The sequence below is a fragment of the Marmota marmota genome, unplaced genomic scaffold (genome assembly GCF_001458135.2).
Source record: "Marmota marmota marmota unplaced genomic scaffold, marMar, whole genome shotgun sequence".
In the NCBI taxonomy this organism is placed as follows: domain Eukaryota; kingdom Metazoa; phylum Chordata; class Mammalia; order Rodentia; family Sciuridae; genus Marmota; species Marmota marmota.
The window spans coordinates 13,538,833-13,553,416 of NW_026000164.1; the positions used below are offsets into that span (position 1 = coordinate 13,538,833).

The following is a 14,584-nucleotide window of genomic DNA, read 5'->3' on the forward strand; positions in this document are numbered from 1 at the left end:
TGCACCCTCCTGAGCCAGGGAAATCAATGGGTGGCCACATAGACTCCTGATTTCTGGTGGTTAAACCTGGTGGTTGGGTGAGGGGTGTTCTTAAGGCTACAGCAGGAGACATATGGTCAGCAGGTAAGATAATCTGCCCTCTGTTAAAGGAGAGGAAAAGTTTGGTGTGTACCTTGTTGGGAAGGGAATAGCTAACCTTATCTTACCTGCTCCTTGGGGTCAAACAGCAGACTGTTGGGGCCAATAAACATTGAATTCCAGTTACCCTGGGATGCAAGAAGGCAGGATCCTTTCATAACCACAGACCTATGAAAGCAACTTACCACAGTCCCTGAAGTCCTCATGTCCTTCCCGTCCCTCTCAACCCATCCTGCCATTCCCCTCTCCTCCCATTTCTCTTCCTTCCTCTCCTTTCTTTCCATTTTTATTTCCCCCTCCTTTTTTTTCCTCCTCCTTCCCTTTCTCCTTTCCTCACCTTCCTTTATCAGATTCTATCAGATTCTACTTCCACCAGAAATTCATTATAACAGCAGAAATCATCTCTCTTGCTCAAGGGAATTAAAGATCGCTGTCTTATAGCCAGAGGTTGTGGTTGGGAGAGATATGAAACCCTGTCCTGTGACCACTGATTGCCTCTCATCTTTCTGTCCTTGGAACTGATATCCCCAGCTCCAGGGCTCTAAAGCGATGGCAATTTTGCTTCCTTGTTTGATAGGAGCAGCAGTTTGGCGAGGAGCTGCCCCTGCTTGGAAGGCCAGCCGTTCCTGTAGTTTGGAAAATGATAAAGGGCCAAGCCAGAACTTTAAGTGTGTTTCCTCTTCTAGCCATGGTACGGCCGCGAGACCAGGCCTGCCATGCTCAAACATAGCATACCATCTTGTTATTATGGTTATTTAGGGGATTGCTGGGGGGCTAGGCACCACTAGGCAAGGGCTCTGTCACTGAGCTATCTCCCAGCCCCTTTCATGTAATTATTTAAGTAAAGGCCCATCATGATTTTAGTAGATAAAAGTGAGATGTGATGGTCTTCATCGCTGTGACCAAAATAGCCTACAAGAACACCTTAGAGGAGGAGAAGTTTATTTTGGCTTATGTTTCCAGAGGTTTATTCCATGGCTGGCCAAGTATGTGGCTCTAAGCCCAAGATGAGGCAGAACATCATGGCAGAAGGGCATGTTGGAGGAAAATGACTCACTTCATGACAGCCAGAAAGCAGAGACAGAGAGGAAAGGAAAGGGCACCAGGAAGAACAAGCTTTTCAGGGCATACTTCCCCTGACCCACCCCCTCCAGCCACACCCTACCAACCCACAGTTAACACCTAGTCAACGGTCCATTCAAACTAGGATGGGCAGATTAGGTTACAGCTTTCACAATCCAATCACTTTACTTCTTAACATTTCTGTATTAACACAGAGGCTTTTGAGAGACACCTCATATCCAAACCATAACAGATGGGATGTGATCTATTCTTAGTTTCTACAAATATGCTATAAAAGCATACACACATGCGCACACACACAGAGTGATTAATGGGTTTATTTTGAATACCAACACTGATCAAATCAGGAAACCCTTATTAAGGGCACTGAGGTTACTCTATTTGAAATTTAAAGTAGAAAGCCCAAATGACCTTTAAATTCACTGATGAGAACAAATTAATACATTTTTACAATTTTAATTTTTGAACATGGACTCAGTGTCCCAGATAATGTTTCTGTTTTCAATTATGTTTTTGTGCTAGGTTCTGTAACAACTGTGTCCCAATATGAAGACTAACCTATTGGATGATTTGTTAATGACTTGATTTAATTCATCACCTTTCATAGTGAAGGACGAGCTGGCTTAAGTAAGAGTTATTTAGGAAAAAAGTGAATTAGTGAAAGTATTTAGAATAGAGTATGCTTCATGTTGTATTTCTTGTATTTAGATAAAATTTTCAAAACAAAAATTGTAACATAACCAAGCACAAAATTCTACATGTTTGGAGCAAGTTCTGCTCAAAAGCTTATTATCTAGCCACTTCAGATAGCCTTAGCCAATTGAAACAATCAAAAAAAAAAAAAGTCAGCAGTTGCCTTTGGATCCATTGAAGTAATTGTCGTCAGTTGAGGAACTATAATCCTCGTTCTTTACTAGTGTGGGAAAAAAACTTGGGCCTTCACTCAGAATTTATTCACTTAATTTTGTATGTGTTTATAAACTTTAATTATCTGATTTTCAGATCACAAACTGCTTAGTAGCTGTCATTTAGGAAATCCTGGGCAACAAAGACAGGAACAATGATTTGAAAGGGTCTTTTGTCAGATCGTAGGAGAGGAAAGAAAAATGACTGGACTTTGAAGAAGAATTCAGATTATGGTCAATATTTGCTGTCTCAGGAGGCACAGAAGCATGTGATATATTTTAAGATGGTCTTTCAGAATTCAATATTATTTAATTAAAATTAGTTTTATCACAGACAGCACTTTATTTCCTATGTTGTCAGCCATAGATAGTTGCTCTTGAATTGTTCACGATGAATGACGTTATTTACATGTCATCCCGGAAAGCTGAGTGATGACATATCTTGAGGCAGTGGCTCTTAAACTCCAGTATCCCAGATCCCTTATCTAATAGGGATTTTGACCCCCAAATCCTGATGTGGAAAACAAAGAAAGGAAGAGGTGTTCTGGGTTTATTGAGTTCACAGGCTTCCTGAGCCCACTGTATTTCTTTTCCCATCCTCCTCAATGACTCCTAAGATGCCTCCAGAAGCCCTGGAGCTCCAAAGAACTTAATGCAGAGCTTGATATCAGGCACAAAGCTAGACCCAGGTTGGGGGTATGGACAAGAAAGGAGGCTTTTCAGACACCTTAAATCATCGCCCCTAAGGGGTAGCCCACCTGCAGTGGCCTGCTTTGCTTGTGTGCAGTGTTATCTAGAGGTCTTGTGGATGACAAGAAGCTGCTTAGAACCAACTCCAGTTTCCCTGGCATCTCTGTAACTCTGTTTGCAGGACTCAAATGCCCCAAGGGTTTTCTGCAGGTGGCGCTAAAGCAAATCCCACCAGGATATGTGCAGGAAACAGGAGAGCCCAGGCACTTGTCTGCGGCCATTCCTCTCATGAAAATTTACAAGGTCAAATTTTATTACTGTTGTTGCTGCTGCTTCTGTTACTGCTGTGACTGCTGCTTCGCATTCTCTTGTAGTGTGCGTCCTCCTCTTCCTCCTCCTCTCCCACTTTCCCCCCACCTTCTCCTCCTGCTTCTCTTCTGCTGTGTTTAGGAGTAGAGCAAGACAGTTTTCAGTAGTGTTACTAGTTGTTTTAGTTTCCCTTTTCCTTTGTTACTTGTAGAATCAATTGATTGTCAAATTCATTCAACAATGAAGACAATGTTCTCTCTTTAGGAACAGGAAAGAGTGATCAAAGCATCCACCAACAGGGTCAATTAACTTCAGTCAGTGAATACATTCCAGAGTTTTTGTTGTTGTGGTAAAACAGTGTTTTAGTTGTTTCTTTGATAGCTGAGCTGATAACACTGTCATCACTGGTACCAACAGGAACCCACCCCCACACCCCCATGTTGAATAATTGGAACCATCAAGGAACCAGGAGGGGGCAGTTTCTTTCGTTTTGCTGCCCCTTCCAAGGTGGCTATCTGCAGTCCCTCCAGTCTCCTTGGGCAGTACCAATATTGGGCTCCTTCCTACCCCACTGCCAAAGTCGCCTCCAATATGACACCCCAGCAGAGGCAGCCACTCATCAGACGGGGCGTTGGGGGAGTTGCTCATAGTCTATACTGGTGCCTTCTGAAAGGAAAGGGACCGCCTTTCACACTTGGTGGCTTTGATGGACTGTTGGCAGACAGGTTATTTCTAAGAAGTTTCTTCTAGTGCACAAACTCAAAAGTATGGACTCAGATGTCCTTGCAGAGATCTCAGCATTCTCAGCTTAAATGCTACAGGACCCTGGTAGTGACGAAATGTAGAGCCCCTGTTCATCTCTCCCCACAGCTCTTTATTATTAGAGAAAAGATAAACCTTAAAAAGCTTTTTATTGTGAATTTAAGCACTACTAATTGTCACAGAGGCCAAATTGAGTAATGCTTAGGAGTCAGACAGTCTGACTCTGCTATCCCCTAATTAGATGACCTTGGGCAGGTCCCTTCCCAGGCCTCACTCTTCTCATCTGTAACCTGGGAAGAATAGTATCTATTTCATAGAGCTGTGGGGGTTAAGGGAGTTGCTGTTTGTGAAGTACTGATAAGGGCATTCGGCAAGCCCTGTGTTGTATTAACTGCCCTTGCTGAGTTTGCTGTTGTGGTTGTTATCATTATTATTATTTCTTGGGTTTAAAAACTAGAGCTGTGTTCTCTCTCCTGAAGGTAAGAGCAGAAATCCAAGTAGCTTAGTATAGATTTATACCTGGAACTGAAGCCTAAGGTGATTGTCCCCTAGAAATATAGACTTTCTGGCAGTAGGAAACGAATACTTGATTTGAATGCAGAACTAAGTAAGGCTCTCAAACAGAAAATCAGAAATAGATGAGAAAGATTAATTGCTCAAATGAAAATGTGACAATTTTTTTTAAAGGAATAAAATAATGCCTACATTGCTAGGTCTCAAAATTAGAAGTAGTGTAATGGAATAAAGTGCCCAATTCATATCATATGCTCCATATGATATATTATTATTATACTTGGGAGAGACCGGCCAGGCCACTGTCATCACACAGACGTGGAACTACTTGGTGAGACAAGACCGTTAAGTTTGTCATGTTGTTTAATATTTTGATGAAGTTTCAAATTCACTTGGTATGAAAGAATGGCAGTGTTTCATTTGTGTACATATACAGTCCTTATACCAGGGAAGTCTTCACACAGACTGTTAACATTTCTTTCCTGTATTTTGAATTGAATGTTGTAGAAATCGGCTCTCAGGAGGAAGTGTGCAGTCTGTAAAATCGTGGTCCACACCGCCTGCATCGAACAGCTAGAAAAGGTAAGAGAGCGCCACCTGCTGCCGCCCTCCTTTATTGTAGGTGTTTGGTCTTCAAAGACCGGGTGTCAGTTTCCATTTCCAACATTTTGGAAAAAATGCCCTTTAAAAAACAGGAATTCCAACATAATTAACATATTAGTAGTAAAAAGAATTTTAAGCGTAATTCACTCTGTTGTTTGCTAAATGTCAATTCAATAATTTTATGTTACCTCTTAGGATGAATAATGGTCTCTGGAGCCAGTGCTCAGTCTTTTCTCTGGGCTTCTTGGTCAGTGCTTTTGCTCGTGCAGGGTAAATGAGTGGCTGGGGCTGGAAGTGGCAGCCTGAGGGTGTGTTTTCTCCAAAGAAGAAAATTCTGCATAGTGCATTTATTTGACATTTGGGAGAAAGGGAAGGACCCAATAGTGATTTTCTGCTGTTCACTTTCAAGCATCCCTCTCCATTTCCATGTGCATTATCTATGTTTTCAAGCTGACATGTGAAAATGCATTGAGATATTTTAGTTCTATGCAGCATTCACTTAATTTCACTGACATATTACAATTACTGGTGAACAAGATGGTGTGGCAATGACCACTGATGTTTGATCTTAATATGTTCTTTCCCATCCCAACTCCATTTATTCATCTCCTTCATTCTTACACTTTCACGTCCTACTGTAGTTGAAGATGATATAAGTGTACCAAGTAAGAGACCTCCCCACTTAAAGGAAGGGGCTGCTGAATCCTTCTATAAAGAATATTCTTTTCTATTGTTGGAATAATCCTTACAACATTTTCAATTCCTCAAGTTTATATTTTCTACTTTTAAATTTTAAAACCCAGCTGGGTGGTTTAACTTCTCTGTAGTTTTCCTCTGACTCTTTCTTATCTATTTCTGATTTTCTGTTTGAGAGCCTTATTGTTGAAAGATGCTGTGATTTCATTAGTGAGAAGGAGGGGATGGAAAGTGGAGATAGAGAATCAGTTGATGTGTCTGTAGATTATCTAATGTGATGATTTCAAAGCACTGAGAATAGCAGTAAACTTTCTTCCTTATTCTTTAGTTTTTATTTTCTGTAGCCTCAGTATCTGTCATTGTTGGATGTTTTTAGGTAATTCAATTTAGTCTGATACTATTCCTAATGTAAATGCTTTTCTTTTTAAATGGCAGATTAATTTCAGATGTAAGCCAACGTTTCGAGAAGGAGGCTCAAGATCACCAAGAGAAGTGAGTAATTTTTTTTTTTTGTACCAGGGATTGAACTCAGGGGTGCTTAAATACTGAGCCACATTTCCAGCCCCTTTTATGTTTTATTTAGAGACTGTGTCTTGCTAAGTTGCTTAGGGCCTTGCTAAATTGCTGAGGCTGGCTTTGAACTCTGGATCCTCCTGCCTTAGCTTCCTGAGTCTAAGGAGGCACCACCATGACTGGCAAGAAGTGAGTAATTTGAGGCTCCATTTCAGATCCCACCTTGGAATCACTGGACTCCTAGATATTCACCTGGGATTGAAAAATAATTTCCCTAAGTTTTCTAAATCAGTTATTTATTAATCCACTAATATATGCAATCAATAAAATCTTATAAGTCTCTTCAACATTTGGACACTGCACCTTAGATATGTTGGGAAACCACAGTCATACTGATTTGAGCCAGAGAGTGGGGGCCATCACAGTTGAAGAGGCAAGAAAGAAATAGATGCTATTGTCTATTGATTGATTTTAATTCTATTTTGTTAATTTTGAGTGGGGGGGGCGTTAAGCTATTCAGGGGGCAGCATAGTTACTGATTATTCTTGTGTTTTAGCCAGCTTTTTTTTTTTTGCTATTGTAACTAAAAGACCTGACGAGAACAATAGCAAGGAGGAAAAGTTTATTTCAAAGGTCTCAGTCCACATAGCTGGCTCTATTCATTCCTCAGGGCTTGAGGTGAGGCAGAATATCATGGTAGAAGAGAAAGAGAGAGAGAGAGAGAAAGAGAGAGAGAGAGAGAGAGAGAGAGAGAGAGAGAGAGAGAGAATGAATGAATGTGTGTGTGTGTGAGAGAGAGAGAAACTCACATGATGATCAGGAAGGAGAGAGAGAGAGAGAGAGAGAGAGAGAGAGAGAGAGAGACTGACTCTAAGATCAGGTCACTAAATATATACCCCAAAGGCATGCCCCCAGAAACCCCCCTCCTCCAGCCACATTCTACCTGCCTGCAATTACCACTGAATTATTCCATCAGGGGATTAATTCATTGACTGGGTTAAGGCTTTCAGAATCCAGTCATTTCACTTTCGAATGTTCTTGCATCGTCTCATACGTTAGTTTTGGGAGGACACCTCACATCTGAACCATAACACCACGTGAATGCTGGAATTGGAATTGGACTATCTGCTTTCAAAGCCAGTCTCGATATGGTTTGACCTTTGGCATCTCTCTCTAAATCACAGTGTTTTCATCTGTTAAGTCAATAAATAAGTCAAAATTGCACTCCCCAGTCAGCAAACCTATAGCCTACCATTAACAGAAACCATCCTTCTTAGAATGTTATCCATTGTGTCCCAAACACTACAATCTCATGTGGTACTCTCCTGAAAGAAAGTCTGCTAAATAAGAATTTTAGGTAGCATATTTTCTTTACTTCATTTAGGTTCCCAGTGATATGAATTTCAGTTCCACTTATAGATTTAGCCCTTGGAAACCTTCCCAGCTAGTGTACTCCTTATACCAGCTCTGTGTAGTCATGAATGGGAGAGACTGGAAAGGGGTTAAATAAATGGCTTCCTGAAAGAGGTGGGCACTAAACTGACATGCGCAGGAGTTATCTAACTTAAAAAGGTGTGCAGGGGGTGGTTACGAGGAGAGCGAGAGCCTTCTAGACAGAAAGCACAGCAGCATACAAATTGTATTGAGGGAGCCGAGTAAGATATGTGGCCTGTGAGGCAGGCAAGAGCTAGACCATGCAGATTCCTGGGAGCCAGGTTGTACTCGGAGTGTTTTGTCATGAGGGAAGTTGGGAGGACATTGAACTGTTTATATTATATTATATTATATTATATTATATTATATTATATTATATTATATTATATTATATTGTATTATATTATATTATACCTGACTGCTGTGTGGAGGGAATACCACACAGTCCTGGAGTAGTATTGAAGGCACAGAAACAATTAAAGAAATTTAAGAAGCTCTTCTAGCCATAGAGGCAAGAAATAGTTGGGAAACCACGTTCATACTGATTTGAGCCAGAGAGTGGGGGGCATCACAGTTGAAAAGGCAAGAAAGAAATAGATGGTATTTGTCTGTTGATTGATTTTAATTCTATTTTGTTAATAAGAGAGGTGACCTGAACCAAGAGTAATGTTGGTGGTAGACATTAGACTGAATTAAACAAATTGACAGAATATGGTTATTGATTGGATTTTGGACATGAGTTGGGAGTGGGGGGGGGGGCTGAATAAACCAGACTTCTACCTTGCAAAACTGATTAATGCCAGAAAAGGAGTTGATTTGGTAATAGAGAGGGGAGGTGATGAATTTAATTACAGAACTTTCATATTTGAGATGGCCCTCAGTTGGAGATATTCAACAGCAATATATGAGTTTGAAGTTAGAAAGAAGAATGGGCAGGAGGTAAGGTTTATGAGACATTGGCATATGTAGATAATAATAAAAGCTATGATGACAGATTGATGTGTAGAAAAGGAATAGAAGATGTCTGAGCACAAAGAAAATCACAAATTTTAAAAACAGTTAATAAAAAGAGAAGAGATTGTGCATGACTATAGTCCCAGCTACTTGGGAGGCTGAGGCAGGACAATCCCATGGATCCAAGAGTTTGACGTCAGCCTGCATAAAATATGAGAGCCTGTTTTTTTTTTTAAAAAAAGACACTGTGAAAAAGAGTGATCTCAGTGTTATTAATGAATGCAAGGGGATTAAAAGAAAATATGGGAAAAGATTGGATTTGGAGGTTATGGAGAGAGGAAAAATAGTTCTTCTAAAGTCAGTTGCCTTCCCCATTTGGTGTCTGTCCAATATGGCAGCAATGGATGAGGGAAATGTGAGAAAAATGATAGCATTGTGGGTGTCCTTGGTGCCCACCGTGGTGTACTATGGTATTGGCCAGAAGATGGCTCAATGATAGCTCAAATGAAGTAGTTGTTTTATTTAGGAAAATTGAAAGCACAGGATTTTGTTCTAAAGAATACAACATATATATAACTACCTTTTACTCCCTGTCCCTCAATTTGTCTCTTTACAGAATGGCTAGTTGGATAAGAGATAACTTTCATTGTATGTATGATTTTTCTAATCCTAGTTTGGTTTTATTTTTATTAGTTGTGTTGCTCTTCTTCTCTGTATCTAGACCCTTCGTAAGATCTTGGATCTCTTCCCCCATCTTCTTATCAAGGACTTGATATTCTTTCCTTTCCTGTGTTTTCAACTACCCCACCTCCTACCAGGAGGTGACTATTTCTGTCAGCAAAAGCATGCTCTAATAGTTTCCATCTTAAAAAACAAACAAACAAGAGTGTGCCTTAACTACCGACTGTGTCTTTACTGCTGCTCTGATTCTCCGTTTGCTGTTCACTGCCAAGCTTCCAGAAAGTATCATCCATAAAAATTATTTTTAGTATGTCATCTTCTAGTCATTTTAACCTGTTCTGATCTCATTTCTTCTCTATGTACTTGCTGAAATTGCTTTTCTCAATGTTGCCAATGATCTCCCTGATGCCAAACTCATTACTTTTCTGTTCTTATTCAGTCTCTAAAAAAGTATTCAGAATATCAATATTTGGTTCTTCTTGAAATGCTCTCCTCTCTTGACTTCCCACATCGCTCTTTCCTAATTTTCCTCTTCGTTGGATCGGCCTTCCTAAAGTCTTTCTTTGGTCACTCCCCTGACCTCGACAAATCTTTCTGGGATTCATCTATGTTCTTATCTTTGTCTGCTCTTATTAGGAGAGTAACAACAACGGACTTTACATTTCCAGTCTACATTTTCTGGAGTTCATTTGACATGTCCATTGAATGTATCACAGTCATCTCAGATATAATGCATCAAACCTGTATTCACCATAAAACCATTTTTCCCTATTTTTTTTGCAACTCAGAAAATGAGCTTCTAATTGGGAAAACCAGAGTAGGTTCTCACTGATTCCTGCTCTCATGCACTCTCTGCCTCTAGTTCTTTGCTAGTCTTATTGATTTTATTCACAAAACATATTTTAAATCCATCCATTTATCCCCCTTTCTGTTGACAATAGCTTAGACTAAGGTGCCATGATTTCTTATCTTTGACCACTCCATGGTTGTTTTTATTTCTCCCTCCAATCTACCTGTGATTTGATGGAGTGATCTTTTAAAATGAAATCTAGATAATGTCATTTTCCAGATTAAAACTCTCCAGTGGTTTCCATTGCACTTAGAAAAAAAATCTAAATGCTTTGTCTTGGACTGAGAAACTTGTAAGTCTGGCCCCTGCGTGTCTCTCCAGCTCTACACAGTTGTCCCAGGAATTTTATTTCAGTTTCCAAGGCGCATCCCAAGATATCCCTTACCTGTAGATCCTTGCATAATTTATTGTTATATTGTAAATCTCTTTAAACGACTAGCTACTTCTTATAGTTAGGTTTCTTCTCAATTATCATCCTCTCAGAGCTTGTCTTAGTCAGTTCAGGCTGTGTAACAAAATACCCTGGACTGGGTTGCTTATAAACAACAGAATTCTTTTAAGAATTCTAGAGGATGGGAATTCCAAGATCTGGATGCCAGCATGGTCCAATTCTGATGAGGGACGTCTTCCAAGTTGCAGACTGCTGCCTTCTTATTGCATCCTCTTTCAGAGAAAAGAAAGCAAAAGATCCCAGGGGGTACTTTTCATAAGGCAGTAATGCCATTCACGAGGCCTCTACCCTCAAGAACGAGTTACCTAACACAAGGTCTCACCTCCCAATACCACTCAACAGATGAACTTGCTCCATTGCAGAGCTCTTCCTTGATACCACGTGTAAGCAGGTAGCACTGTGTTCTTTGTCAAAGTTCCTTGTTCTCCCCATTAGGTCATTTTATATGTCATAATTATTTATGTTTATGACTGTTTGTTGCCTGACAATGTTTCTCCCCTTTAGTGTAAGCCTTGGGAGATCAATCATGGAGCTTATCACAGACTAATTGTTCCAGGACATGGAGTATGTGATCAATGAGTATCTGTGGCCTCAACGCTTTTATATGGGGGTGCATTTCTTCCAAAGTGTGTAAGAACTTTTAGTCTAAGAGGACATTTATAAGATGAAACCATGACTATGACTCATTTGTGATTCTTAAGAGACTTTCATTAGAGTACTCAATGGAAATGAAAGAACATTCACTTTAGCATTAGTTGATCTGGGTTCAGTTCAACTCTGCTTCTTTTCTAATAGGTGGTCAGTCTTGAGTGTGGGGATTGTGAGTCACCGTGTCCTGGCAGTGTATAGTGCCTGGCGCGCAGCTGTTTTCTAATGAATATTTGTTGGATTGCTTTCTCCAAGTTGAATCTTTTTGGAACTCAGTTTTCTTAGTCATAAGCCATATGGATTGGGTTGTGATTTCTAAGATCCTTTCAAGCATTCTATGAAAAATATTTTGAATTGCATTGGCTGTTTGAAAATAACTGTGCAATTGTGTTATATGTCTCAGCTAACAACACTGGGTATTTTTTATTTTTTTTTATTTCTTTTGGTACTGGGGATTGAACCCAGGGGTGCTTTACACCTGAGCTACATTCCCAGCTTGCCACAAACTCATGATCCTCCTGCCTTAGCCTCCTGACTTGCTAAGATTACAGGTTTGTACCACCTTGCCCAGCTGCAGATAAGTCTTGAAATAATACATCATTGATATTTTAACACCTATAAGTAATAGCTTTTTCCCTTACTTACTTATACTTACTTGAAGTATATGAATAATTCAGAAATTATTGATGAGTGATGAAAAGGTATTATTGTGTTAGAAGCTTTGATGTTCTGTCTTAACAACTGTTCATCAACATTCACATTTGGAAGCAAATCTAATATCAGTTAAACAATTTAAGAGATATGAATAATGGTCAAAAGAACATAGAAAAAATCTAATTTTAGTCCAAAAAATTAAGAGGTATGAATAATTGTCAAAAGAAAATTGTGTGAAGAATTGAGGTGCTTGGGAAATAAAGATTTTCCTTATCTCACTGATGAAGGCAACTGATGATTCTTCCTCCCCCAAATGATAACCACATGACTTAATTGTCAAAGAAGTAAGATTGAGAATTCAATTCAGCTCAACGTACGTTTATTGGATGTACTTTATTCAAACTATGTTAAAGAAGCAATAGGATCAATTTATATTAGGAGGAAGAAGAACTCTGAATAACAACTGCTTGACATCTCAAATCATAGAGCTTAGTTTTTAAGTTTCTTCTACAGTAAAGGTAATGGATAAGTTACTTTCTCTGTGCTTTCATATCCTCAGTCTCCCACTTATTTTCTTGGAAGGATAATACTCAGGATGTTTAATGACTGGTAGAATCATATGCATTAGTTTTTTTTTAAAGAGAGAGAGAGAGAGAGAGAGAGAGAGAGAGAGAGAGAGATTTAATATTTATCTTTTAGTTTTTGGTGGGCACAACAACTTTATTTTATTTTTATGTGGTGCTGAGGATCAAACCCAGCGCCCCACGCATGCCAGGTGAGTGCACTACCGCTTGAGCCACATCCCCAGCCCCTACATTAGTTTTTAAATAAAAATTTAAGGTGTTTTCTCCCATTCCTTAAATGAACTAAACTACATGGTATAAGAACTCTTTTTGCCAAATTGGTGCAACCAATCTGGAAAGCAGTATGGGGATTTCTTAGAAAACTTGGAATGGAACCACAATTTGACCCAGCTATCCCACTCCTTGGTTTATACCCAAAGGACTTAAAAACAGCATACTGTAGTGACACAGCCACATCAATATTTATAGCAGAACTATAATTCACAATAGCTAAATTATGGAACCAACCTAGGTATCCTTCAATAAATGAATGCATAAAGAAACTGTGGTTCCTGTACACAATGGACTATTACTCAGCATTAAAAGAGAATAAAATCATGGCATTTGCAGGTAAATGGTTGGAGTTGGAGAATATCATGCTAAGTGAAGTAAGCCAATCGCCCAAAACCAAAGGCCAGATGTTTTCTCTGATAAGTGGATGCTGATCCATAATGAGGATGGGGGTGGGGAAGGAGCATGGGAGGAATGAAGGAACTTTGGGTAGGGCAAAGGGGAGGGAGGGGAAAGGAGGGGATATGGAGATAGCACAGGTGGTAGAATGAGATGGACATCATTACCCTAGGTCCATGTATGAAGACACAAACAGTGTGATTCTACTTTGTGTAAACTAGAGAAATGAAAAATGGTGCTCCATTTGTGTACTATGAACTAACATGCATTCTGCAGTCATGTATAACAAATCAGAAATAAATAAATAAATATTTTTTTAAAAAAAGAACCATTTGCCAAATGATAGATGTTGTAGTGCAAATGATTAGGTCATCTAATTTCTAAATAACTGTTGATCTGTGGAAATTGTAGGTTTAATCTCTTGAGTGGAGCTGTTACTAGCTCAAGGGTCCCATGAGTCAGCCATGATTTCTCATAGGTTAATTGCACCCAATTCTTCCAACATTTCCCTTCTTAAATTGAAAGTCACTAGGTGATTTATAATCTCAATAAGTGCAGAATTTCTCTTAACATCAATCATATTGTTCAATCTCCCTCAGTTTCTGCTAAAATAACAGCAATTGTATTAAATTTTTTCAATCCTTTTTGATTAGTGTCTGACATTTTTATGTTTTCAATATTTCCACTCCTGACTGTCATTGAAGTCATTGATTGGTGTGTCATGCTGAAGTAGCTTGAACCTAATCTTTCAGAGTTGAGGAGGCATAGAGATGCCATGGAAGGAGCGTAGACTCTACTGCCAGTATGTTGGAGTTCTAGTCCTTGCTTTGACTCTTAAATTCTTTGTGACCTCTCTGTGCTTTGGCTTCTTCATCTGTAAAGTGAGGAGGATAATTCTGACCAAAGTCAAGCCCTCTGATGAGTTGCCCTACAATAATGTGATTGGGAATAACTACTGCAGTTGGCAGTTGACTTCAGTCCTCCCCATCCTATTCTTCAGTAGGCACTGGACTAGAATTCTATCACTCAGTAGTAGCCTTACCTGCAAAGTAGGAGGTGGAGGATCCAGGACCTTCATCTTCCACCAACAGAATTATTCCTCTGAATTGTTGGAATGAATATTGATAACTGGGCACATTTCTGGAGTTGTTGCCACCATCTTGAAAGCTACACCCAGATATGGTACCCCAAATCGCCCATGTGGATATTTAACCTTCCATGGACAATCCATACTGGGTGGACCCAGCCCAGTGTTCTGAAGTTTTTGAGGGAATTTGTGGCATTGCCCAGGCAGCAGGATTTGTTTTCACAAAATATCTCATTTGGAACAGGATCTTGGAGACACAATATGTCAGAAATTTACATCCTAATTGTTCAATTAAGAAGATGTAAAAATGGTCTTCAATATTGAGAGGGTACATTAGGGGTTGCTATGGTGGTAGGGGAG

The 14,584-nt window shown here is 39.5% G+C and overlaps 1 protein-coding gene across 13 annotated transcripts in view; it reads left to right on the plus strand.

Annotated features, from left to right (window-relative positions):
• Dgki (diacylglycerol kinase iota) overlaps positions 1-14,584 on the plus strand; it is a 340,467-nt gene that overhangs the window by 86,660 nt on the left and 239,223 nt on the right. For all 13 annotated transcript variants that reach the window (XM_048786882.1, XM_048786881.1, XM_048786888.1 and 10 more), the window contains 2 exons: positions 4,908-4,982; positions 6,135-6,191. In XM_048786882.1, coding sequence (XP_048642839.1) covers positions 4,908-4,982; positions 6,135-6,191 — 132 coding nt within the window. The remainder of the gene's footprint in view (positions 1-4,907; positions 4,983-6,134; positions 6,192-14,584) is intronic.